General features: G+C 43.0%; 1 protein-coding gene across 1 annotated transcript in view; it reads left to right on the top strand.

The window, feature by feature from the left end:
* HSF4 (heat shock transcription factor 4) overlaps positions 1 to 16436 on the top strand; it is a 79914-nt gene that overhangs the window by 43961 nt on the left and 19517 nt on the right. Inside the window, exons 6-9 of the mRNA XM_040329126.1 lie at positions 6304 to 6368; positions 11336 to 11435; positions 13260 to 13275; positions 14610 to 14709. Coding sequence (XP_040185060.1) covers positions 6304 to 6368; positions 11336 to 11435; positions 13260 to 13275; positions 14610 to 14709 — 281 coding nt within the window. The remainder of the gene's footprint in view (positions 1 to 6303; positions 6369 to 11335; positions 11436 to 13259; positions 13276 to 14609; positions 14710 to 16436) is intronic.

Genomic DNA, 16436 nt, shown 5'->3' with positions numbered 1-16436 from the left:
CTTTCCTCCCCGATCACATCTTTGCCAAATTTGAATGTGGTATTAAGTCATTTTACAACTTTTACTGGATTACAGGTAAATCATTCTAAATCGCAAGCTCTCAATATATCTCAATATATCTTTACAACCTACCATAGTACAAACTTTACGTGAATCTTTCCCCTTTAATTGGAAAAATTAATCATTACCTTACCGGGAAATTAATTTGTTTTCATACTGAGCAATCTAAACCATTATGAATGAAGTTGGAATCCTTTTTGTACCCCAACATTAGTCACTTAATGTGGATAAAAGGAAGAGACAGACCAACTATTTTATGTCCGTCTTTATCCTTTTCCCTTCATTTATGGGATAGACTAACTACCTCTTATAAACTTAAATCTCCAGATGCACCCTTGGCACCATTGCTCAATAATCCCTAATTTCTCCCTGGTCTGCGTCCACAAGATTTTTCATGGTGGTCTAATAAGGGTTTACTAAGGATAGCAGACCTCTGTCATCATAAGGGTGCCTTATCGAAATCAACCCTACAGAAACGATTTAATTTGCTCGATTCGGAATGCTACCGTTATACAAATTTCTTATTGAAATTAAACCACAACCACTACTAATTTATCGACGTTCACTCCTATGGAGAATCTTTGTAGGTCTCTCGATAGACTTTCAAGTCATTCATCTATGGTATCCTATCCTTGAACCCCCAAAAACTATTTTACATGCAACAGTGGAAACAGGATATTGGTTCTTCTATGGAAATTGAAGAATGGAGTAAATTAGTCCTAAATGCTTCTAAATCGATCATTAACACATCTTTAATAGAAGCAAATTATAAGGTCATGTTGAGGTGGTACATGGTTCCAGTCCGAGTAGCTTCTTTTGTCCAAGGAGCATCACCACATTGTTTTAGAGGATGTTATACTAAAGGAACCATGTACCACATTTGGTGGACCTGCCAAAAAGTGAGGAAATTCTGGATGCGTACCTATAATTTTATATATTCCTTAACCAATGTGAACCTCACAAAATCGCCACTGAATGCATTATTGGGACGCCAGGTAGAGGGAACGTCAAAACAAATTAAAAGACTAATTCATTTTATATTTATTGCAGCTAGAATATCTATTGCCAAATCCTGGAAGACCCCTATAATTCCATGTTATCTATTGAAAACCAAGCTGTCTTGGATAATGATTAATGAACGATTATTGGCTCTTAACCCCTTGACCACTGGGCACTTAAACCCCCTTCCTAACCAGATCAATTTTCAGCTTTCGGTGCTCTCTCATACAACATTGTACCCATATGAAATTTTTGTCCTTTTTTTCACACAAATAGAGCTTTCTTTTGGTGGTATTTGATCACCTCTGGGTTTTTTATTTTTTGAGCTTTCAAAGAAAAAAGACAGAAAATTCTGTAAAAAAAAAAAAAAAATTCTCGTTTCTGTCATATTTCTCACACACAGCATATGCATAGCACAAATTACACCCCAAAACACATTCTGCTATTCCTTCCGAGTATGGCGATACCACATGTGTGAGACTTTTACACAGCGTGGCCACATACAGGGAGCACCATCAGGCGTTCTGGAACACCCAGACCAGTTCTGACATTCCTCTCCTACATGGAAAAATCATCATTTATTTGCTAGAAAATTACATAGAACCCCAAAACATTATATATGCTTTTTTAGCAAAGACCCTAGAGAACGAGTTTAAAAAAAAAAAGTTTTGTGCTTAAAAAAAAACACAAAACAGCAAAACTTAGCCCAATGTTTTTGCATATTATGAAAGATGAAGTTACGCCGAGTAAATAGATACCTAACATGTCACCCTTCAAAATTGCACACGCTCGTGGAATGGCGCCAAACTTTGCTACTTAAAAATCCCCATAGGCGACGCTTTAAATATTTTTACTGGTTACTTGTTTTTAGTTACAGAGAAGGTCTAGGGCCAAAATGATTGCTCTCGCTCTAATGTTCGCAGAGATACCTCACATGTGAAGCTTGAACAGCGTTTTCATATGTGGGCGGGACTTAAGTGTGTGTTCCCTTCTGCATGCGAGCACACAGGGACAGGGGCACTTAAAAAAAACAAAAAACATTTTATTGTTCATTTTACTTTATTTATTTTAGTTTGACACTTTTTTCCCCAAAAATACATTTTTGATCACTTTTATTCATATTATAAGGAATGTAAACATCCCTTGTAATAGGAATATAGCATGACAGGTCCTCTTTACAGTAAGATGTGGGGTCAATAAGACCCCACATCTCACCTCTAGGCTGGGAAGCCTGAAATAAATTATCCTGGCTTCGATTGTAGCGCTATTGCGGAGTATTGGCAGGGTATTGCCAGAGTATTGTGGGGGTATTGCCAGAGTATTGCACAGGGGTATTGCCAGAGTATTGCACAGGGGTATTGCCAGAGTATTACACAGGGGTATTGGCAGAGTATTGCACAGGGGTATCGGCAGAGTATTGCATAGGGGTATTGGCAGAGTATTGTGCAGGGATGGATGGCTGGATCTGTGACTGCAGTTGTCATAGATCCAGCCCACAGCACTGCTGCCTCCTCTCTCCTCCTCTCCTCTCACACTGTACCAATACAGAGAGGGGGGAAGAAACGGGCATCATCACATGGTAAACGGCTGCTATCAGCGGCAATTTACCGCGATCCGTGATGCGCCGGGTCTTCTAGACCCGGCGGTCACGGATAAAATCGGGAGCGCGCCCCAGGGGGTGCGTGGGAGCAAGATTCTGGGAGGACGTCCCAGGGACGTCCTCCCAGAACAACTCGACCGCGCTGTAGCCGTCTTTCGGCTATGGCGCGGTCGTCAAGAGGTTAAAGACGACAAGATTGCTTGGTTTAATACAGTATGGGAACCCTGGATTAATTATCTTAATGTTATAAGAAGTCCCTTGGAGTTTCTCTTTTAAGTTAGAAAGCACCCTCTCCCCCCCCCCCCTTTTTTCCCCCCTCTCTCCCTCTCTCTTTTTCCTATACCATCTTTATTTTCCTTCTTTCCTTTCTTATTTTAGATCTGTTTTTATTAGAATGCTCCTTAAGACCATATTGGGACTTAATGCTTAAATTCTAAGTCAGACTTGAATATGGCTACTGACAATTTATAATGCTATTGAGGAAACTCGAAATATCTATTTTATTGCAGTCTTAGATATTATTGTTATATTTGTCTACAATAAAAATGTCAATAAAAATATTGAAACAGAAAAAAGAAATTAGCATATCGCAAACAAACCTGGCTAGTGACGAAACGCGTATGGTCAGAGCGGCATGTCTATGTCACCGCGTCCCCCGGAAGTGACGACAAACGCCATTGTTACCTGTTGGGTTTGTTTGGCGATATGCACATTTACAGTTTACCTAGTGTTATTTTAGTGTAATAAAGAGCGGTTTTAAAAGGTTTTACACTATCCAGTGTTTTCTTCCCACTACATGTCCTTTGTGGGAGTATCAAATGCCTATTACAAGGCTGCCTGACTGAATGCCGTTATATGGGGATTTACTCCCAAAAGCCTGTTAGACCTTTCTTTAACTAGGGCGTCCTTGCACATGGTAAGCATAAATCCGACTCCTTTGGAGGTGGTCTGCCTTTTGAGGTGAAAGGTCTTCGGTTTTGGCTCACACTTCTGTTTGTGTTAAGAAGGATCTTCATCACAATTTTTCACTTGGGACCTTATAAATATTTTAAATTGGATTTGAGAACTTCAATTGAGCATTTAGGGCCAGATTCAGGTAGAATCGCGGCGGCGTAACGTATCGTAGATACGTTACACCACCGAAATTTTTCATCACAAGTGCCTGATTCACCAAGCACTTGCGTGAAAAATTATGCCGGCGGCCTCTGGTGTAAGCCCGCGTAATTTAAAGGGGCGTGTGGCATTTAAATTAGGCGCGCTCCCGCGCCGGACCTACTCCGCATGCTCCATTTCGAAATTCCCGCCATTCTTTGCACGAACTGACGTCATTTTTTCGATCGGCGACGTGCGTAGCGTACTTCCGTATTCCCGGACGTCTTACGCAAACGACGTGAAATTTTAAAATTCGACGCGGGAACGACGCCCATACTTTATACAGCACATACGTGTGCTGTGTAAAGTTAAGGCACCAAAAATGACGACTAACTTTGCGACGGGAAACTAGACTAGCGGCGACGTAGCGAACGCGAAAATCCGTTGTGGATCGCCGTAACTCCTAATTTGCATACCCGACGCTGGTTTACGACGCAAACTCCCCCCAGCGGCGGCCCGCGGTACTGCATCCTAAGATCCGACAGTGTAAAACAATTACACCTGTCGGATCTTAGGGATATCTATGCGTAACTGATTCTATGAATCAGTCGCATAGATACTCTGAGAGACACGACGGAGTATCTGAGATACTCCGTCGTATCTCCGCTGTGAATCTGGCCCATATTATTTAGCGCAGCATGGTGGTTACAAGTTACGTTTACTGTGAGAAATATCTCACGGATGTGTTTGCAGCTTTTATTTATATTTCTATTCCTCATTTAAGGTTGGGCACGAGCCCAGTCATTTTTTATGTTATCAATGCAAACATGTTTTTATTAAGTGGTTTTACGAGTATAATTTTGTACAATAAAATGTAGTTCTTTATATATATATATATATATATATATATATATATATATATATATATATATATAGAAACGACAAAGGGACATATGCTCCAGTTGCAAACGATTTTACTTCAATCTTCAAATCATGTAGATATAAGGCAAACAGCAAAAGCAGCCAAGCCTAGTGGTGGAAGTTTGGGAGCCCACCCTGACATTTTTCTCCACTACATGACATTTAAAGAGAGAAGTAACCCACCTGAAGTTTTAATATATGTGGTTTTGGCTGCAATAAAGTCCAATGGGAGACCCTTTTATTTCTCAATAAAAAAGGCACGTGTATCCTTACTTGAATCTTGGTGTGTTTTGTGCAGTGGCATCGCTAGGGGGTGGCTTCTGGGGCTATAGCCCCGAATTTGGGGCCCATATCCCCGAGTCTCTTACCGGGTCCAACCAGCAGTGCCGTACTCCTGCAGCGGCAGTCCCGCTTCCTGTTCGCCACTGACTGACATTCCAGCAGTGGTTGGTTGCTAGGACCACCCATTGTCTAGCAACCAACCATGTGACTCCGCCCCCCGGCATTCAGCCGGGAGCAGAACTTTCCTGGCTTGCAGTCCTTTCCTGGAATGGCTGTTGCCACACCTCCCGGCTCACTGTCTCCTCAGTGGTTGGTTGCCATCAACCAACTAACCACAGTTTGTCTAACTCTGATCCCTCCCATTATGGAACCTTCTTATTTAGACATGGCTGCTGCCAGTGCTCCCGCCTCCCCCTTCACATGTTGTGAATTTAAAGAAGGCAAGAAACTTTAGGAGGCTTATATTTAATGCTAGAGAAGGAGCAGCTCTGGGGACCCTGATGTAAGGAGAGGGCAGCTCTCTGGGGACCCTGATGTAACAAGGAGGACTCTGGGGACCTTGATTTAAGGAGGGGGGTCTCTGGGGGCCCTGATGTAAAGAGGGTAGCTCTCAGGGTACCCTGATGTAACAAGGAGGGCTCTGGGGACCCTGATATAACAAGGTGGGCTCTGGGGACCCTGATGTACAGAGGGTGGCTCTCTGGGGACCATGATGTATGAAGGGTGGCTCTCTGGGGGCCATGATGTAAAGCATATGTTTTTCTTTACTTCGCTGCTATGGGCTCTAGCCCCAGATCTTTTGTAGACCTAGCAACGCCCCTGGCTGTGTGTATTTATTCCAGATCTGTGTAGTATTTCAGTAAGAAACTTTTCCTATGTGCAGGAGCTTTCTGTAACAAAGACCGCCCACTACTGCTCTCTTTCCATGTGCAGTGTGACTGGTCACATCTCTGCCCATTCCTATAGTTTTCTGCATGAGGTCTGTAGTGGGTGGGGCCTGCTGGGTCACTCCCACAGCTCTGCTCTCTGCTGAGGCTATGTACAGCACAGTAACTATGTCATCAAAACTTTACAAGGTAATAACTGGATTTAAAAAGACATTTGGTACATACAAAATTAGTTTCTATCCTTTGTTGCTGTTGAGGAATACTTTTAAATAGACGTTTTTGTGCCCGGAGTTCACCTTTAAGGTTTTTATGGTCTTGACAGAGTTGTCATGTTTTTGATACCAAGGACAGTGAGACATTTGTTAAGTGTTTCTTAATAAAATATGCTGTTTTTCTAAAGCTTGGGTGAGAGGGCAGCGAGTTCTGAAACTAATAACCTGATGTTGTGCTTTTTCCTGACAGTTAATCCAGTTTCTGTTCGGACAGCTGCCTCCGGGCCCCTCCAGCAGTGGGATAAAGAGAAAGATGTGAGTGCCTGTAAGAGATCACCACCCTCACAAAAACTCCCCACCAAAATCACAAGCTCAGCGAGGCCCCTGGGTGCAGGTCACCTGACCCAGTCACCCTGGTGATAAGCGCTGAATGGACCTGCTGAGTCAGACCTGCTGACCACTGGCTTTCACAATACTGTGTACAAAATGCCCTCTCAGCTCCTAAGACTATTGTGGGGGCAGAGAGAGGGAGAAAAAAAGGAACTGGCATCCCAGCAAACCAAATGTCCAGCAAAGAAATACAGAAGATATAGTTATGAGGATATGGAAGGAATTTATGGGCTGCGATTCAGATACATTGTCGTATCTTTGAGCGGGCGTAACGCATCTCCTATGCGCTACGCCGACGTAACATTGAGAGGCAAGTACTGTATTCAGGAAGCACTTGCACCCAAAGTTACGTCGGCGTATCGTAAATGGGCCGGCGTAAGCCCGCGTAATTCAAAGTAGCAAGGCAGTGGGCAGTGTATTGTAATGAAGCGTGACCCCATGTAAATGCATGTCCGATCGAATCACGAATCACGTCGCAAATACTCCTTAAGATACGTCGGCTCAATGCTTTGTCGACGTGAACGTAACCTACGCCCAACCCCATTCACGTACGACTTACGCAAACAATGTAAAATACGACGCTGTTCCGACGTTTCCGACGTCCATACCTTAAAGCGGAGTTCCACCTAAAAATGGAACTTCCGCTTAATCCACTCCTTGCCCCCTTACATGCCACATTTGGCATGTAATTTTTTTGGGGGGGGGGGGGAGTGGGGGCTTCAGGAGCAGTGGGACTTCCTGTCTTTTTGTATCTGCTGACTTTTAAACTTTTAAACTTTTAAAAACAGGCTGGAACACCCCTTTAACATGACTTACCCCTGCTTTATGAGGGGTAAACTTACGCCGGACATATGCCTTACGTAAACGGCGTAGCTAAATCCGTTGGGCGCAAGTACGTTTCTGAATCGGCGTATCTAGGTCATTTGCATATTCGACGAGTGAATCTACGGAAGCGCCCCTAGCGGCCAGCGTAAATATGCACCCAAGATACGACGGCGTAAGAGACTTACGTCGGTCGTATCTTGGCCAAATTCAGGCGTAACTGCCTTCATGAATCAGCGCATAGATACGACGGCGCTCATTTGTACTTACGACGGCGTATCTGGAGATACGCCGTCGTAAGTCCTTTCTGAATCCGGGCCATAGTGTTTACAATGACATTATATTACGTAGATGGCATAGACTACAAGACGTTTCCTCAAAAAGATTACCATCTCCACCGATTGCATCTGTTTACATATTGGCAGTAAAATACCCAGCAATAATATTCATAACAAGACAGAATGTACCAGCAATCACAAAAGATATGCCTACCAAAATCTTTCTACATGTGGCTAAACAGACCACTATAGTTTGCCACCAAAGAGTCATTTTACTTTAGATGTAAAAGTGTTAGTAATTTTTATCCTAGATAAGTTACACCGCCGCAATTTTTCATCGCAAGTGCCTGATTCACCAAGCACTTGCGATGAAAACCTACGCCCGCGGCCTCCGGCGCAAGGCGGGCCAATTCAAATGGGCGTGTGCCATTTAAATTAGGCGCGCTCCTGCGCCGGACCTACTGCGCATGCTCCGTTTCCTAACTCCCGCTGTGGTTTGCGCGCCGTGACGTCATTTTTTTGAACGGCGAAGCGCTTAGCGTACTTCCGTATTCCCGGACAGCTTACGCAAACGACGTTGATTTATAAATTTTGACGCGGGAACGACGGCCATACTTTAGACAGCAATACACTTGATGTAAGGCACCAAAAAAAAAGTGTAACTATGCGACGGGAAACTTGACTACCCCCCAGCGCCCGCGTCATTGGATTTGATTGACAGCAGCACGAGCCAATGGCTGCACTGCTACCAATCTATCCAATTAACCCCCCTGGCGGTATTCCTGAGCGTGACTCGGGTGGATTTTTTGTGCTAAAATCGGTATCCCCGAGTCACGCTCGGGGTAGCTATGCAGAGCCTTATTGTCCGTCACTGCCCTGGTAGTCCCTTGGTTGTCCCAGGGGACACCACTCTCTGGTTTCCCTGTAGGGGCAACATCCTCTCTTTTGTATATAGCTATGCAGAGCCTGCAGCGCGCGCTGGCTTACCTTTTTCCTGGATCCAGCGATACCACCGCGCTGTGTGAGCGAGCGGGACCTCGCCCCGTACAGCCTTTTTGACAGGGCCCCCCTTGAACATATCAAAACAATATTTTCAGTAAACATACACTAAAATCAATATCAGTGGACCCAAACATAACATAACTTACAAAATACATGCTAAATGTAAAAGATAAAATTGTATAGAGTAATTAAAAAGTTCTGTGTGTAAATTAGATATTGGGGCTCATTCACATAGGTGCTCTTGCCTGTACAGTGTCAATCCATGTTTTTTCAACCAGTTGCTTACTGGGCACATATACCCCTTTCCTGTGTGCAGGCAGCCTATGTTACGCTATGGGGATGCAGCAGGTGTATGAAGCCTTAAGATCCTAATTTGACAGGCGTATGGATACAGGTGTATGGCCCCCCAAACATTGACAGTGGGCATTCCGGGCCACTCACCAACACCTGCACACTTATCAAATGAGGACCTGCAGCTGTGTTCATACAATTGCTGCATTCTCATAAAGTAACAGACAAGCAGCTCATGTCCCACAGAACCCATATGAATTAACCCTTAATTTGTTTAATAAAAAATACAAAAATGTAAAATGTTTTTTATAATTTAAAAAAAATATATTTTTAATTTTTAAAAATTTGTTTTTACAATTACATTTTTTTTAATTACTTTTTCTTTACAATTTTTTAAAATATATATATATATATATATATATATATATATATTTTCAAATTGTTTATTTTTTTACATTTTGTTTTTACCACGTTGTTGGGGGGTGGAGGCTTTGATGAGATATCAGGGGTCTAGTCCCCTGACATCTCACCTTTGAGACAGAGAAAGAAATAAGGGACACAGATTCTTCAATTCCTTTCTCTGTAGCCCCAGCTACACTGAAGATGAATGCATAGGGGACAGACAGAGGCTCCTGTTCATTTATAAACACAGTTTACTATGCCCAGTTATCAATGGACACAGGACAGTCACTCAATTTATCCATTCAAAAAAAGGAAGGAAAATTACATACTTACTGGCCCCTCCCTCTGCTTTCCATCCTGACACATACCCTGTACCCACGGCAGCCGTTGGGAGAGTGAAGCCGTCAACGCCGCAGGAAGGGGCGGGGGGCTGACACAGTGACAGGGAGGCACACAAGGGGAATCGGAGGCAGGTAGAACAGGGAGGGGGATTGATGTTGGGGAAGCAATTACAGTGTCTGTGCAGCTGAAAGCCAGCGTGAGGGAGAGAAACCAACTTTCAGCTGCTGCAGAGAGCTACACAGGGCATCCTTCTGTAATTGCCCCTCCACTCAGCCGCACCGATTTTCCCTGCTGTTCTTCCCCCCCTGTGTCTCTGAGTCCACTACAGAAGGATCAGTGGTCCCCCCCATCAGCGGTCCTGAGCTCATATATTGTAAAATCTTTCAGTCTAGAAAAGGGAATGATTAACTTTAGATCAGAAAGAGATTTCCTTATATACTAATGATTGTAAGCACTTGCTGCCATACCTCTACACCAATACATAAGCGTTCAGCTCCAGGAGTTAAATGTTAGTAGTATTCGGCATGGAGAACAATGCCCTAACCTAGCCTTGTCCGTAACCCTAACACTATCCTTCTCTATTAACCCTAATACCAACTTTTCTGTAACCCTAACACTAGACTTCCCTGTCACTGTAAAGTGATTGTAAAGCCTAAACATTTTTTGGTGTCAGCATCCCCCTCACCTCTCTTTTCTTACCTGAGCCCTCATTCAATCCAGAGTCGTGCATGTCTGCAGATCTTTTCTCCCCTCACTTCTGGGTCTCGCTGGCTTTTCTGGGGCACCGCGAGCCATTGGCTCCTAGTAATGTCAATCAAAGCCAGTGATGAGGGAGCCGAGGAGCGGGGCCGAGTCCTGCTGTCTGTGTCAATGGACACAGCAGCGGGGCTCAGGTGTGAGCACACACAAGTGCTTCCATGGGAAGTGGCTTCCCATAGGGGCACTGGAAAGAGGGGAGGGGCCAGGAACACCGGCGGGGAATCCGAATAGGGGAGGTTTGTGGCCGCTCTGTGCAATTGCATTTTGTTTGTTATTTAAAAAAATATATATTACCTTTACAATCCCTTTATTGCTAACCTTTCTTGTAACACTAACAATAACCCTCCTTGTAACACATTTTCCCTCCCTGTCAACCTAACACTGATCCTTCTTACCACTAACCCTCAGTGCTGAAAAACAGCATTTACTCTTAGGGCTCTTTCACACGGAGCGGATCCGTATTGATCCGCCCCGTGTGTGTCCGTCGGCTCAGCGGGGATCATCCGCAAATCCCCGCTGAGCTGTCGGCGGACAGGGCGGTCCCCGCACACTGTGCAGAGACTGCCCTGTATTTCCTCTGCTCTCCCCTATGGGGAATCAGATGAATACGGACCGTGTGTCTGTATTCATCTGATTCGTTCCGCCAGACGGAAGAAAAATAGGGTTTTCTTCCTTCTGAAAAAGCGGATCTTTGCGGAGGCGGATCGTTACGGAAGTTAGCGGATGCATCATCCGCTAACGTCCACAATCCCATAGGGATACATTACATGTCCGTAAACGGACTTGTAAAAAACGGTCCGTTTGTCCGCCCGTGTGAAAGGGCCCTTAAAGAGACCGGAGCTGAGCTCCTGGTGCCAGAATCTATTGTAGCCAAATAGGTTGGATCGCTTGCTTTTGAGGCAGCATGTAAAACTATGGGTAAGAGATATACAATATCAGCCAAACAAAACTATATGCTGAAGAATAGGTACATTTACAATTTCTGTTCCACTGCAGACCTCTAATGTTGGATGATGGAAATTCTGCCTTACCGCTATCAAAGTTTAGCAGACATCTCCCAGTGGAATCCCTGCAAGACCCTTATTACATCCAATCGGTGAGTCTAATTTTCTGATATTTTGAACCCAAAAAGCAGAAATCTATGACCAGAGTCTCCAAGAAATGAAAAAAAGTGGAATTTTGTCCGAAGGGCATTGGCCGTGAACGGCAAAACTTTGTTGGCCAACATACACAAAACTACATGTTTTTTCAGCTCTGTAGCGCCACCCTTTAGGCAACTTCTGCTAATGTTGTCTTATGGTTAGCATTGGTTCGGAACATGCGTGTTTGTACTTTGGATTTTTCTCTGATGGACTTGTGTACAGTACACACGATCAGACAATCCGACGGCACACATTTGTTGTCGGAAAATTTGAAAGCATGATATTCCACATTTCTTGTCGGAAAATCCGATCGTGTGTACGAGGCTTAAGAGTTAAAGTGGAAGATTCAACAATCAGTTTCGACCACAGTGAGCAAAAAAAATAATAATTAAAAAACAAGGATGGTAATTTTTGGTCAAATCTAATGGAAACAAATTAATTTGTAATAGTTGAATTTGCTCCAGGTCAGAAAAAATCATACCTACTAGTCTTACGTGCATGCACTTTTCAAAGTTAATCTAGAAGTAAAGCGTTAATTCTACAAAAATTGAGATATGGTACTTGAATGAAAAGTTGTTTAAATATAGTTGAATCACCTTTCGAAGAAACTAGTTTAGACAATTTTTTTTATACTTATCCATTCGTTCAAATGAAATTCTACAGGTATAAGGTTAACTTTAGTTCACTATTGTGACCATTTTTTTTTATGTATCACCCATGTTTAAAGTGGAAGTAAACCCTTCAATTTGATAGTTACAAAAAACAGTTAACCTTCTCGGCATGCTAGCTGTCACATTTGCTTGTGCTCTCAACCAAACTGTCAAACCATCCAATGGCTGGTTTCATAACAGGTCACATGTACAGCATTATGGCAGTTACAGATTAAACAGAGGTCAAGATGGCCGCTTCCTTGTCTGAAAACGATAGGAGGGTTTACTTCCACTTTAAGCATGGCCAGCGAGTGTTTTATGTCAGAAATAAAGCCATGACAAAAATTTACATAAACTGTATGCTGCAATTACATGATGGGTTTCTTTTATCACCTAACTTTGACAAGGGTTTAATAACTTATTTATGTGAGGCAACTGCTATCCCTATATCTGGGATAAGCTTTTTGAAACAAAATTACATTATATTTTATAAAATGACATCTATTTATTGTTCTATTTTAGTCACTCCAGGCTCTGGACATTGCTGAGAACTGGATATCATGTACATAGAAAGCTGGTGAACACCCTCAGCTCTTAAGCCTCTTGACACCACAACAGTAGTACAAGTGAATATCTTCTTTTATGTATAGTGTAGAGGCAATAGACACCACATGTTTAATCTTTGTTCAAATATTAGCTGCTGTATTTGAGAACAGATTATACTTTCAGCGTGTTAAGAAGCCTACATAAACCTATTATAAACATACATACTTGTACTCATGCTCTCACTCTTTATAGTCATGTATGTGCACACAAGGTTGGTTGTTGGTGTATGACATGAAGTCAATGCATTACATTACATATGTACATGTATGCATATTTACAACCATTACAGCTACAGTGCCTTGCGAAAGTATTCGGCCCCCTTGAACTTTGCGACCTTATGCCACATTTCAGGCTTCAAACATAAAGATATAAAACTGTATTTTTTTTTTGAAGAATCAACAACAAGTGGGACACAATCATGAAGTTGAACAAAATTTATTGGATATTTCAAACTTTTTTAACAAATAAAAAACTGAAAAATTGGGCGTGCAAAATTATTCAGCCCCTCTACTTTCAGTGCAGCAAACTCTCTCCAGAAGTTCAGTGAGGATCTCTGAATGATCCAATGTTGACCTAAATGACTAATGATGATAAATAGAATCCACCTGTGTGTAATCAAGTCTCTGTATAAATGCACCTGCACTGTGATAGTCTCAGGCCGCATACACACGGATGGACAAAACCGATGAGAATGGACCGAGGTTCAGTTTCATCCGTCCAAACCGACCGTGTGTATAGCCCATCGGTCTGTTTTCCTTCGGTCCAAAATTTTAAAACATGCTTCAAAACTGAACCGATGGACCGCTGCCCGATCGGTCCAAACCGATGATTAGTACAGAAAAGCATCGGTTCAAAACCTGCGCATGCTCAGAATCAAGTCGACACATGCTTGGAAGCATTGAACTTTGTTTTATTCAGCACGTCGTGTGTTTGACGTCACCGCGTTCTGACCCGATCAGTTTTTGGAACGATGGTGTGTACGCACATCAGATCATCAGGCCACTTCAGCGGTGAACCGATGGAAATGGCCCGTCGGACCATTCTCATCGGTTTGGAACGACCGTGTGTACTGCCTCCCATTCATTACAATGGGTGCTTTCACACCCAGGCGGTGCGCTTTCGGGCATTCGGAAAAGTGGAGGGATTTGGAGGGGTTTGGGAGTGCTCCTGAAGCGCCTGAAAAACGTTTTGGAAGCGCCGCAACATCAGAGTTTTTAACCCCTTCTTTTGGGTTAAAAGCACCCTCCCAGCATCCGCTTAAACAGCGCTAAAAACGAGCGGAGCTTTAGCGCTAACATGGCGGTGGCCCCACTGTGAAAGGGGTCTAAATCCACCTTATAATGTAATTGCTATATTGAAAGTAAATACATTTTCTATATAAACAGAACACCAGTTTCAGAAAGGAAATGCTGGTTTCAGAAAAGAATCTTGTGGGTAAGATTTGAAGGAAGGTTTGAACTGCTACAAACTGTTTTACTAGAAGTAATTTAGGTGTTAAAAGTAGGCCTTTTGTTGCCAATGTAAAAAGATTAGGTTTATCACATGTTTCAAGCAGACCATATAAATTTGGTTTACATAACAGTCAGAGGTTTTATTGAAGTCCTGAGACATTGTACACATTCTGCACACATAAGGTGCAATACCTTCATATGTTTTAATTACATAACTAGTCTTTAGAAATAAAATAAAGATAAAGGAGTTCCTCCTTCTCCGTATGCTGCAAATGTATAGTGATGACCCTGTATGGAAGGCTATACACCTTTACCCTATTATAAACGCACATAAGGCCTTTTATTTGTTATGAGTTTAAACTGCATCTTAGACTATGGATATTTAATAAAATGTTTCCTATGTAGCCGCCCACAGATCCAGCGTCCTCTTTAAGCAGTCCTGCTGGGCCTATCATTTCAGATGTGACTGAGGCTCAGACTGCCAACTCCGTAACTGCACAACCAAGTGCAGATGTAGAAAGGTAATACATGTAATGGAATATTTACAACTGTGTATTGATTGTGTAATGATGACAATGGTTATTGAATATATGCTGAACAAGAAGTTTACATACTGTAATGCATCTTACTTTTACAAAGTATGCAACATACCAAAGATGAGCATGGATAACAAGCTAGAGGGACTGATGCAGTGGTTGAGCAGACCCCCAAAATGTATATTATTGCTGGTTGTAATACAGAATTGATAAATACATTGATAAAATGCTTTTGTGTGTCTCTCTCGTCCTCTGGCCCTGTTCAAAAATGTGTGGATATTTAAGTTGGCGTGTCTCAAGCACATGGCATGTTTGGCTGTAAACTCAACTGGCCAGTTCCTGGTATTATACAGTTGCAATGAAAAGTATGTGAACCCTTTTGGAATTATATGGATTTCTGCACAAATTGGTCATAAAATGTTTTCTGATCTTCATCTAAGTCACAACAATAGACAATCACAGTCTGCTTAAACTAATAACACACAAAGAATTGAATCTTACCATGTTTTTATTGAACACACCATGTAAACATTCACAGTGCAGGTGGAAAAAGTATGTGAACCCCTAGACTAATGACATCTCCAAGAGCTAATTGGAGAGAGGTGTCAGCCAACTGGAGTCCAATCAATGAGATGAGATTGGAGGTGTTGGTTACAGCTGCCCTGCCCTGTAAAAAAATACCCACCAGTTCTGGGTTTGCTTTTCACAAGAAGCATTGCCTGATTTGAATGATGCCTCGCACAAAAGAGCTCTCAGAAGACCTACGATTAAGAATTGTTGACTTGCAAAAAGCTGGAAAGGGTTATAAAAGTATCTCCAAAAGTCTTGCTGTGCATCAGTCCACGGTAAGACAAATTGTCTATAAATTGAGAAAGTTCAGCACTGCTGCTACTCTCCCTAGGAGTGGCCGTCCTGTAAATATGACTGCAAGAGCACAGGGCAGACTGCTCAATGAGGTGAAGAAGAATCTTAGGCCCCATACACACGGGAGGATTTATCCGCGGATATGGTCCAGCGGACCGTTTCCACGGATAAATCCTCTCGAGGATTTCCGCGGATTTCTATGCGATGGAGTGTACACACCATCGCATTGAAATCCGCGCCGAAATCCTCTGGCGATGACGTGTCGCGCCGTCGCCGCGATTATGACGCGGCGACGTGCGCGACGCTGTCATCATTACGCATGCGTCGAATCATTACGATGCATGCGGGGGATCCCTTCGGACGGATGGATCCGGTGAGTCTATACAGACCAGCGGATCCATCCGTTGGGATGGATTCCAGCAGATAGATTTGTTTGGCATGTCAGCAAATATTCGATCTGCTGGAATCCATCCCAGGGGAGAAATATCCGCGGAAACAGATCCGCTGGAGTGTACACACCATAGGATCTATCCGCTGAAACCCATTTGCTGGGATTTTTCAGCGGATGGATTCTATCGTGTGTATGGGGCCTTAGAGTGTCAGCTAAAGACTTACAAAAGTCTCTGGCATATGCTAACATCCCTGTTAGTGAATCTACTATAGGTAAAACACTAAACAAGAATGGATTTCATGGGAGGATACCACAGAGGAAGCCACTGCTGTCCAAAAAAAACATTGCTGCACTTTACAGTTTGCACAAGAGCACCTGGATTTTCCACAGCAGTACTGGCAAAATATTCTGTGGACAGATGAAACCAAAGTTGAGTTGATTGGAAGAAACACACAAC

Source organism: Rana temporaria, chromosome 11 (genome assembly GCF_905171775.1).
Source record: "Rana temporaria chromosome 11, aRanTem1.1, whole genome shotgun sequence".
Lineage (NCBI taxonomy): Eukaryota > Metazoa > Chordata > Amphibia > Anura > Ranidae > Rana > Rana temporaria.
The sequence above is the reverse complement of the archived record's forward strand: the minus strand, read 5'-3'. Positions and strand labels throughout refer to the sequence as shown.